Source organism: Lucilia sericata, unplaced genomic scaffold (assembly GCF_015586225.1).
Source record: "Lucilia sericata isolate MDLA Ls3-8-SP2 unplaced genomic scaffold, ASM1558622v1 Contig000012F_arrow, whole genome shotgun sequence".
Classification (NCBI taxonomy): Eukaryota; Metazoa; Arthropoda; class Insecta; order Diptera; family Calliphoridae; genus Lucilia; species Lucilia sericata.
The window spans coordinates 83128-95774 of record NW_023994051.1 but is presented as its reverse complement, the minus strand read 5'-3'; the positions used below and the strand labels follow the sequence as shown (position 1 = coordinate 95774).

The window sequence follows — 12647 nt, the reverse complement described above, 5'->3', positions numbered from 1 at the left end:
ATTTCAATTTAAATTGAGCGCAAACGACCAGTTTTAGTTTAAACTTTGTGCGTACAACAAGTGAATAAGTTAAATTAGCGGCTGAATTAAAACGTATGGAACGAAACGGAACAAAATCGAATCAAATTAAGTAATAAAAATACATCGCAAGATATACAATTTTAACAAACAAAAAAAAAAACAGTAAATTTTGCAAAAATGCGTTGGCGCTTAAACGAAGAGAGTAGAATATTTGTATGGAAATTAATTGGTTTGCAGTTGCTGATTCATGCTCTACAATTTGTTTACACTTCACCGGCAGGCGTGCAAGTAAACATCCACGAAAATCGCATATCATCGTACAATAACTCAAAGTATGTGGCTCAGATTATGCGCTTAGCTAAATCGGCGGAAATGCGCAACTATATGAATCCAGAGGTAAATGCCTGTGATAATTTCTATGAATATGCCTGTGGCAATTGGCCAAAATTACATCCAGCTGAGGGCAGCAGCAAGCGGAAAACTTCCATTTTTACTTTATTAGATAATTCCTATAAACAAAAGCAATTAAGACTACTGAAAGAGGAAATGTTTAATGAATTCGAGGATGATGCTTTAGAGGAGGAAAAATTGTTAAATGATCCAAAATTGGGAGCAGTTAAAAAAGTTAAAGATTTCTTTAAATCTTGTCGCAATATGGGTTTGAAAAAGCGTTCCTATGTGGTAAAAGAATTAAGAGAAATCATAGAAGAATTTGGAAAAATGCCAGCACTTTTGGCCGCAAATGAGGATTGGTTGGAAGAAGAGGAAAGATTTGATTGGCTAAAAACTATTGGTTTAATACAAAGTAGATATGGTTTTGATATTATACTACAACTGGGTGTACGTGCTGATTTTGAAAATAAAACTATTAATACCTTGTTTGTGGGTCAACCTAGTCTGAAACTTAAAAATAAAAGCATGTATTTGGGAGTGGCTACTGGCAATCATCGTCAAGATTATCAACGCCATATACAGGAAAATCTAGAAGATTTCTTAGGCCTAGAGGAGGAAAAAGCCAAAACAGTAGCCCATGGGATATTGAATTTTGAAATTGAATTGGCCAAAGGTTTGCTGGACTTCAAATCAGACAAAACTTTAAAATCCAAATCCATAAAAAGGAAACCAGAAGAATTTGTTGAAGTCTATGGCGAGGACATGGATTTAGCTAAGTTTGTCAATACTGCTTTAGGTTTCGAATGGAATGCTAGTTATTATGAATATACCCCCGAATATCAAGAGAATTTAAAGGAAGTTATAAATGCCACCAGTAAACAACAATTGGCTAATTATATCTACTATCATCTGGTGGAACCTTTCTTTATAGGTTATGATGTATCCCTAAGCAGAATGGATGATATGTGTCTGGAAAATACTAAAAAATTCTTTAGCCATATTTTGGACAATATGATCTATAGAACTTATAATACCCAAGCCATGCAAAATGATATTATAGTTATATGGCAGGAAATAAAAAATACTTTTAAGGCTCAGATGGAATCTACAAAAATGGAATGGCTTACACCCATGACACGTAAATTGGCTTTGGAGAAATTGGAACGCATACAATTGCATATAAATTCCTATGATAATCGCAATTTTACCGAGGAATATAAGGATTTAACAATCAATAGCTTTGATTATATAGAAAATCTAAAGAACATCAATCATAGAAGAGTGGTGAAATTTTTAGAAATTCTTCTTAGTCCCGGAAAATTAGAACTACCCGCCCATATGTTGTCCTATTCACCGGCATTTATAAATTCAGAAAATATTATAATGATACCAATATCTCTCTTGCAGCCGAATTATTTATGGTCCGATTACTATCCGGAAGCTTTGAAATTTGGCACCTTAGGTTTTCTTTTAGCTCATGAACTCATACACGGTTTCGATGATTTTGGCAAACAATACGATTCGAACGGCAATGAATTGGATACCTGGTGGGATGAACAATCCACAAAAGCTTTTATGCATAAGAAAGCTTGTTTTAAAGCACAATATTCACGTTATCGTTATAGTGGCAAATATTTACCACCCTCCGACTTGCAGGCTGAAAATATAGCTGACAATGGTGCTGTACAATTGGCCTTTAAATCCTACATACATTGGCTTAATATGCAGGCTTTGGAAAATCTAGAAGAACTATTGCCTCATATTAAGCTCAACAATAGAAAACTATTTTTCCTGGGCTATGCTCAATTCTTTTGTATGGATATGGACAGTATGATGAAGGATAAGGTGTCGTTATTAGATGTTCATGCTCCTAACATGTACAGAGTTATAGGTCCTTTGGCTAATTTTCCTGAATTTGCAAAAATCTTTAAATGTCCAGAGGGCTCGACATTAAATCCAAAGAAAAAATGTGAAATTTATTAATTTTATAATAGATTTTTCTATAGTTGTATGTAATTGTAAAGGGTTAATTTGTAGTTTTATTGTTAATAAAAATTAAAATAAAGTTATTAAAATAAAATAAATTTACAGTTAAAATAATGTACATTAGGGAGACCACGTCTGTATGAAGAAAGAATAAGGCACTAATGTTCCCACCGAAAATTAAAGTTTGACTCATTCTAAAATATCAAAATTTATCAAAATTTTTGTCCTAAAACATGGAACAAATAAAAAGCTCATAAAAATACCTTTTTATCCTTTGACTCAGCTCACCAAAATTTTGCAAGGGTATTTCAAAGTGACCTAAATTTACATAAAAATCGAGAGTTCAAAAATATATTGTCTTTAAAATTTGTCATAAAAGCATTTTTATAAATAAAAATCATATTTTATAATAAATGGGTTATTACATTACTTAATATATCTTCTCAGTCATTATTTTTGTTTTATAAAATATTAAGAACAAAAACTCTTTTGTTTTTTAACTAATTACCAGCCATTTTTAATTCTGCTACAAAATTCTTTAATTTTAATTAATTATAAGAAATTGTTCCCTACCGTTGTGTAAATCAAATATTTATATAAAAAAATAAAATGAATGTACTTTTTTTAATAAATGTCAATCAATGTCATCATTTCCTTTTTACTGTTCGGGGTTTTTGTACAACATTTAGCGCTTAAATCAACTTTAATGATGAAAGAAAGATTTTTGTCATCCCTTTGTTGGTAACAAATATTAAATATTACTAAATAAATCCCAGCACAACCTATGTAAGTAATTCTTTGAATTCTTAACAAACTAGTGTAAATATTCGACTAGTCAATAGAATATTTAATCGACTTATGAATAAACTAGTCCATTGATTAGTTTTTATACACTACACTAGACTTTAGACTAGACTCTAGACTAGACTATAGTCTAGGCTATAGACTAGACTATAGACTAGACTGTAGACTAGACTATAGACTAGACTATAGACTACACCATAGACTAGACTATAGACTACACCATAGACTAGACTATAGACTAGGCTATAGTCTAGACTATAGACGAGACTTTAGACTAGACAATAGACTAGACTATAGACTAGACTATAGACTAGACTATAGACTAGGCTATAGAATAGACTATAGACTAGACTATAGACTAGACTATAGACTAGACTATAGACTAGACTATAGACTAGAATATAGACTAGACTATAGAAAAGACTATAGACTAGACTATAGACTAGGCTATAGACTAGGCTATAGACTAGACCATAGACTAGACTATAGACTAGACTATACTATAAAGACTATAGACTAGACTATAGACTAGGCTATAGACTAGGCTATAGACTAGACCATAGACTAGACTATAGACTAGACTATACTATATACTAGACTATAGACTAGACTATAGACTAGACTATAGACTAGACTATAGACTAGACTATAGACTAGACTATAGACTAGACTATAGACTAGACTATAGACTAGACTATAGACTAGACTATAGACTAGACTACAGATTAGACTATATACTAAACTACAGACTAGACTATAGACTAGACTATAGACTAGGCTATAGTCTAGACTATAGACGAGACTTTAGACTAGACTATAGACTAGACTAGACTAGACTATAGACTAGACTATAGACTAGACTATAGACTAGACTATAGACTAGACTATAGACTAGACAATAGACTAGACTATAGACTAGACTATATACTAGAATATACACTATACTACACACTAGAATTAAGATTAGGCTATATGTATATAATTATTCCATTTTATACGTGAAAAAACGTCAAAAATCTCCAAATGCTGGTTAAAAATCGCCAAAATTCCCGCTAACCGCTAAAACGCATTTTGTCCCGCAACTGCCACTTCAAAAACGTCAGATTTGACGGGAAAAACGTCAAATTGGCAACAATGCCTACACCACTGAAGTCGGGGAGGGTATTTTACGTTTATGCTGATGTTTGTAACACCAAAAAATATTGGTTCTAAAGTATACTAATACTATACATTATTCCGCCTAGTCCCCATTCAACCGTACCCTCCGAAAAGGGCTTTTGAGCTCAAAAATCGGCAAAACTTAGTTTCATATAAGTCTAAATGTTACTGCAGGGTCTCATTTGACCCTAGCCCTCATAAAACCTTCCCTTCAGATAATCAATTGAAGATCAAAATTCACTTATAAACACTAATACACTATGAAATTCTGTGTAAATAACTTTAATGTAGACTTAAATTACTCTACTAAAATGTATAAGGATAGGCCCATATTTATTCTTAAGCCCTTATAAACCCTTTTGTAGAAAACGTCTTTTTTGTCAATAAATTGTAAAAATATTTGGGAATTAAGGTAAAAAACAAATTAAATGCTTATGATAATTGATATTGATTTTTGTTTGCTGGGTTAATAGAAAATATGATTACCACTTTTCATATGACATACAAAGCGGGAATTTTTTTAATTAAAATTTTGATAAAAAAAAACATGATTTAAAGGAGGAGTACATACTTATATATTATAGTTAACGAAAATAATATTAATATATAATATATATCATTCTTTAAAAATTTTGTTTTCAAATTCAAATTTAAGCAAAATTGTTTATTATTTGTATTTATAATGAAGTATTTATAATTTAAATTTTTTGAAAGACAAAATCACTCTACCCACACACACACTGTCTCATGTAACCATTTCAATACTTTGAATTGTCGGTTATTTTCTATCAATCATTATCTATTTCTATCTATTTTCCTTTGTTCTTTTTGCCAATACTACAAGTACTTTACAAGACAAACGTGGAAAAAGTATGGGAAATTTTAAATTGAACTGCCAATTTGTTTTTTCTTTAAGATATCAAGGAGATAAAAAAAAAATGATTTGTTACATGAAAATCAAATTGGTTATAAATCAAATGTGATAATTATATTATATAATATTGATATATTTTTTAATTTTTGACCTTGAAATATTCAAAAGAACATTTAAAATTTTTGTTAATTTAAAACATAACTGTAGGTTGGTTTTAATATTTTATTTGAATTTTCTAAAACGTAAGTAAACTTGTACAGGTATTAAGGACAACAAAATATAAATTATATAAATCATTCATTAATAATTACAAAAGAACAATAAATTATCCATTCAAAAGCTATGTAAGCAAATATGCTTTTTTTCTCAAGATAGAAAAAATTGTATTTTATGTAGTTACCTTAATCTATTTTATATAATAATGTTAAAGAGTGTACACGAAACAATTTTTCTCATTTTAAAGTCTCGAATTATCTTTTTATGCTTCACCATATGGATTTAGGCCATTATAAATCGACACTTTTGTTAGTATTATTAAGAACATCAGGGTGATTATTAGAATAGGACCTTTAATGGATCAATTGTGAAGCGAACTCTACACAAATTAAAAGATTGATAAATTTCATTAATAACACTATGCGACAAAAAATACCTGGGAAGTGATACTATTTTTCTGAAAGGTGGATCCGAGTAGAAAAAGAATCTGTCTTTGAAATTTGCCAAACAATTCTAAAATCTTGAGGTACAGGTAAAAAATAGGTTTTCGTACCTTTAAGCACTCATAAGTCTTTAACTTAGTTGAATCTAAACCGATTTTAAGTGAACAGATTAGAAACCAGATGCTGAGTCCTCTATAATGACATATACATATAATTTGGAGAAATTTGTGTACATTTCATCGGCAATCATATTTTTCATGTTTGGAGATGGGCATTTTCCAAGTTTGGAGATGTTTTTACAAAGTATTTATATATAGGAACTGAACTATTTATTAATTGATCAGGAAACCATTTCTATTAATGAGTAAAACCCATCATTGTTTTTATAAATCCGCTAACAATTCACGACGTAATTGATCTTTTTCTTAATACAAAATTGTTCAAAACTGATTTTCTGAAGGATGCTTTATATGAGTTAAATTTATATAAAAGTTATTTATGCAGAATTTCATCATTCAACAAAGTTTAAAAAAAGTCAAGACCCTATAACCGAATTTGACCTCAGATTTTCCCCATCATATCTGGGATTTGAGATATCGTGTCTTGAAGATTAAAAAACGTAATTTTTAGACGCTTTTGAGACGTTATAAAAGCGCCAAGACAAATTTATTTATAGAATGTTGAATGCCAACTAAAAGTGAAGATATCTTGAAAAAAAGAAGTTATTTTTTTTTAAACTAACAGAATGGACTTAAAAATTAACTATATACGCCTATGTCGATCCTTTTGGAATTTATTATTAAATTATGGCGAAGGGCATTCTTATTTGTTTAAATAACGATGGTCACACTTTATTCATAAAATATTTTATCAATCTAAGGAAGATGGGTCCGTTTAATGTATTTAAGAAAACATATTGTAAAATTTTTTCTGTTTTTGATTTTTTCACACAATTGAAATTATTTATTAGAGTCCTTTTTTAAAGTATTTTTATAACTCCTAACATTTGGCAATGTCTCAATTTTCTTTCTTTCCAATGTTTCCTAATCAGATTACTTTTACACACATATAGTATGTGTTTTTTTCCAATGTAATAAATATAATTTCTTCAAGGACTTGTTGTCTATGAACTAAAATTTATTGCTGACTCTATTACCTTCATAAAATATATGTTGAATTTTATTTTTCATACACATTTTTGGGCACCTTTTCCTTTTTTGTAATGTTTTACTTTTTTTCACATTTGTAATGGTTATTACAATTTATAGCCGAATATTTACAAAATACAATAAGAACAAATAAAAAAAACAAACAATACATATTTATGTATTTGTTTAACAAAGTACACAAAATATTTGCATTTTTTGTATAATTTGCATACTTAAATATTTAGGGCTGTCACAGAATTATATTTCGATCGAAAGTGAAATAATTATGATTATATATTCCCGTATTTATAAAGATATTAATAGTTTATTTTAGGTTTATTACGCATATTTCCCATACAGAATTCCTACCATATAATAGTACTATATGATACCTAAAATAACCCATCAACAACTTTATTAATTCAATCGGTATCGTATCGTTGTATGTCGTAATGTTTTATTATTGTTTTTGTTTCGAAAACAAACCTCAAGTCTCAGATTTTTTCTCATATCTCCGTTATTTATGAACCGATTTTGCTGATTTTATATAAGAAACTTCTCGAAAGCATGTCAGATAGAATTATTAAAGACTGAGATCCCAAAGATATCTGAGGTATTCAGAAAATTGATTTAAACACACAGACAGACAGACGGACATGGCTTAATCGATTCCGCTATCTATAAGGATCCAGAATACACATATATACTTTATAGGGTCGGAAAACTATATTGTAGAAATTACAAACGGAATGACAAACTTATATATACCCTCCTCACGGGGGCCCGGGGGCGTGTTTCCTTGATGATAGACCGCATCTTTGTGTATTGCAATCCGGTACCTCTAGTCTGCCAGGACCATAAACTGGTGATGTCACTTCACTACTCGGCTAGTCCTTGGTATGATTTGACATGAGGTCTAACCAGAGAACCACATAATCTGGTACTACGAGTGGCCAGTTGCCCACAGGACTTGTTCTGGCTGGTCAGTTGATTGAGGTTCCTCGGGATCCACGTAGTGGCAGTGGTTTAAATCCAAATTAGCGGGAAGAGATTGTTGGTTTAAGGGCTGATATAATGCGTTGGCTAATTCTCTATTCAAATAACACAGGTCTGTGAAGAAAGCAGCATATGTTGGATTCCTGAACCCGATCGGTATTTCTTACCGATCGTGTAGTAGGGAGCTGGTATATGCTGGTGAATTGTCAGGTTAGCGTTCAGTAGTTTCCTGTCATTCCGTAGAAAGATCTTTATGATCATGGAAATGGAACTGATGCAAAAATTGGTGAAAGATTGGGAAGTCTCCATATATTGGAGACTAGTACTGATTTAGCATGCCTTTTTACGCTTCGGGAAAGTTTCTCGGTGCTGTTGCCATCTCAACAGGATATATTGATGCTACGCGACTATTTAATATTCTTAAATCCTTTGTTACAGATCGGTTCATGAAGAGGGATCCTGATTTATTATCTTGGGTATTTCGGGCTACCAAATACGTCTCTAGGTGCTGTTGCCAAAAAAACAGAAACCATTTCAGTAGTGTGGTTGGACGACTTTAAGAGCTCCAGGAATGCACTGGGGTGAATCTTTAGATGATGAGAATGTTTGTAGGGACAGAGCATTCCTCATAACATCAATAGGGTGTTTTCACCTGATGTTGGGTACGCCTCCTTTGTCGGGATTAGATTGAGCTTGCTCATGACACCTGTCCTTCCCCAACGGTACTACTATGGCAAGAGATTAGATAGCTCGTGTACTTCAGCAAAGTGCTTGTACATGGACCGGCTTAGCCATGTACAAAAATTGCCACCTGATTTCTTCATTAAAGATTGAAGGGCGATGGTAGACCGTTCTCAAGGCTACCCAGTGGATTAAAAAGACCACCGTGAGATAGGCCAACACGGCAGGTATTCACGTAAAGCACTTTGACATTCATACCCTTCTCACGAAAAATATTACATACAACGCCGATTGTGAATTCTACAATTGACTTAAACTAATAAAGTGCGATATTTGCCCACAAATTTCGTTACATTTTTAAAATTCAATGTGGTTTTATACCATAAAAGTTTATATTTTGCTTTTTCTGAAGAAGCGGAATATGAATATAATACCACTTCCGATCTGGATGGAATTCTGTGACAGGCCTCATTGTCTGTTTTTGTTTGTTCTTTAAGAAATTTATAAAGAAAATTACAACATTTTTTAATACCCTACAACACTGCAGTGATGTGAGACCAACATATTCGTCTGAATCGAATAAGATACATATATACATATGTGTGGGTCTAAGACCGACATTTCAATGTATTACAAACGGAATGATAAAATCAATATAGCTTTATTGTTGCCTTTTAAATGTGAACCTAAAATGCACTCTGTTCAGCACCCTGGAGTTCGGTCCATAATGGTCCATACCATATAAAGAACGTTCTTTTTCCAATGTTACTTATAAATGACATAAATATTTTTTTTTAAGAAATTCGATATATTTTGGAAGGACTAATATAAGGCGTTCCCAAAATCACAATCGTAGGGTATCCTATAATCCGGCTAAAATTTCATACTACTCCTTTTTCTGCGAAAATATTTCTTCAAGCATGTGCATCTGTTATTTTCAAGAATTGTTTGAAAAGTTTTTTGTGTTTTTTTTTCGTTTTGTGATAAAAATTGTTTTCATAATTTTAGTTTTGTTTTTATATGTTTGCCACGTTTGAAAATTAACCCATACGAGGAAGGAGAAAAAAGAAAATTTCACTTACTTGTGTATAATGTTGCAGAAACTGATGAAATCTTGTGAAGATATCTAAAAAAAATAAAAATTAAATCAAATTTACTAAGAAAATATTATCGGTGTTTTAGCAGCTACACTTAAAGGGTTAAAACAATAATTTAACTCTTATATTAACAACTAGAATAGCGAAAATATACCAAATAAAAAAATAGAAAAGTTTTGTTTTCAAAAAAAAAAAAAAAAAAAAAAAAACAACTTTTTAAAATAAGCATCCTCATAAAAGAAACGAAGCAGAAACTAATAATAAATTTGTAAGTAAGAGCTACTTCCCAACATGATGACAAAATATACAATTCTGCATACTGAGGCAGAAGAATTATTATTGTGGGGTATTATTACCCACATTCATTATATCTTTCTACACCGAGAAAAAAAATGCTATGTTATGATTAACTAATGCGACAAAAGTTTGTTTCATTAACTATTTGTTGCTAGAACTGCAAATATCTATATAAATATGAATTTTGTTAACGATTTTTTCCGTGTAGTTTAAATTTTCGTTTAATAATAAATTTTTTATTCCAGTTTAAAAAAATATCCACACAATACGTGTTTCTAGTCATTTAATGTGCGATTTTTTTAAACTTTGTCTCATTTCTGATTCATCCAAAGTTATAAAAAATTATAATACGATCAGGTTTCATTTATTAATGTTTAAAACTGATATACACATGTTGCTTTTAAATTGTTATAAATTTATATTTATTGAAGCGGTTTTTAAATTTTGTATAGAATAATTAGTTAATATAATTGAGTATATAAACATTAAAATTTTGTTGTTTAAATATTTCCTATGTATATCATCTTCGTATTATTATTTTAGAGTTACTGCTAACTTTTATTTGAATTTTTTTTATTTTTCGACTTCATAGATCATTGATTTGTTCACTCTAGGTAAAAATCCATCTAGGCTTAGAAATCCAAATGTATTCCTTAAGAAAAACTATTTACAGTTAAATCACGTAAATTTTCGGTGGCATGTCATAATGTCCAGTGACATAATGTCCATAGACCTTATGACACACTATAATGTCCATGGACATTGTGACACTTTTAAAACAGAAATGTAATGGAAAATTTGTTTAAAATTTAAGAAAGGGACACTCTTATCCCGAAAAGAATTGCTCCTAAATTTGGTGTATGTTACATTTTTGACTCCTATTAAAAAGTGTCCTGGATAGCCGGGCTTCGGCCGGGCGCAGAGGTTTCAAACTCTGGGGTATTTCGAACACCGGCTTCGCTAAATTAAACCTTTTTTATAAATGGACTCTTTGAAATCCATGGACTTTATGTCCCATTGATCATGGACATTGTGACACTTTTGAAATTGTCATAACGTCCATGGACATTATGACTCAATTTAGTGTGTCGTAACGTCTATGGACATTATGACACTGGACATTATGACACGCCCCCAAATTTTCCGTCTAATAAATGCACGAAAAGGCCCAAAAGAGAGGAGCTAGAGTGCTAAAAATTTTCCACTAATATTCTCTATTGATAAGGTTTGGTTTTTCATTAGGAATCACCTAGACAGTTTAATAGCAATGATTCATGAATATGGAACAATCTTAATAAATCGGTCCACATTTGACTATAGCCTGCATACAATATCCCCTTCTAAAAATACCAGTTTCATAAAAAGCAATAAATACTTCTGAGGCTCGGTCCATAATTGACCTTACACCCCATATAACTTCTATTACCAATAAAACTAGATTTTTTTTAACATGAACCGATCCTCATGAAATTTGGCCTTTCAACAGACAGACATACGTATGTACATATCGTCACCTAAAACACAAACGGCCCTATCTAACATTTTTAAAATTTTACAGGAGAAGCAAAAAACTATTTAAATTGAAAAGTTTGTTTCTATCAACGCGATTTATTTATAGTAAATAAACAAATTGTTTAATAGTGAAACCTATCATTTCTTATGATAGTTGACAATGGCGTATAAAAAAATGGATAAATTGGACTTTTTACCTTTAATATTTAAATGTTTTTGTAGATAGGGCCTTTTGTTTTCTATCAATAAGATCGATAATTATGGTCGGAGGAGTCCAATTTTTGGTGTGGACTTTTGTTTTTATGCAATACATTAGAATCACCAATAAAATCGATTTTGAATTTTTGGTTAGTTAGGGCCGTTTGCATTTCAGGTGACGATATGTAGCTAGATCATATTAAGATCGAATAAGAATGAAGAATAAACATTTTAGATTTTTATACCCTACACCACCATATGTGGTAATAGAGAGTGTTTGTCATTCCGTGTGTGATACTGAAAAATATATGTACATCTGAGACCCAACAAATAAATGTACATATACCTATTTATAGTCTTTATGAAACTCTTCGCTGATTTAGCTATGCCCATATGTCCGTCTGTCTGTCTCTCCGTTCATCCTGTTTATCTTTGTAAAACACAATCGCAGTAAAACAAAGAATTCAGTCAAAAAAAGTAAAAAGTTATAAACCAAAATTTTGAATAAAAATTTAAAATCGATATTTTTTTTTTATACCCTTCACCTTCGTGAGAAGGGTTGACATTCTGTTTGTAATTTCCACAATATAATTTTCCGACCCTATAAAGTATATATGTTCTGGATCCTTATAGGTAGCGGAGTCGATTAAGCCATGTCCGCCTGTCTGTCTGTTTATTTGTACGTCTGTCTGTTGAAATCAATTTTCTGAAGACCCCAGATATCTTCGATATTCAAGTTTTCAATAATTCTGTCAGACATGCTTATTTAAATCAGCAAAATCCGTCCATTAATAACGGAGATATGAGCAAAAATCCAAGACAA

The 12647-nt window shown here is 31.1% G+C and overlaps 2 protein-coding genes across 2 annotated transcripts in view; both read left to right on the top strand.

Moving 5' to 3' along the window:
* LOC119604102 (flocculation protein FLO11) overlaps positions 1–12647 on the top strand; it is a 105216-nt gene that overhangs the window by 37874 nt on the left and 54695 nt on the right.
* LOC119604075 (neprilysin-4-like) lies at positions 36–3047 on the top strand. The gene has a single exon (XM_037956509.1). The coding sequence runs from the start codon at positions 199–201 to the stop codon at positions 2395–2397; it is 2199 nt and encodes a 732-aa protein (XP_037812437.1). The 5' UTR covers positions 36–198; the 3' UTR covers positions 2398–3047.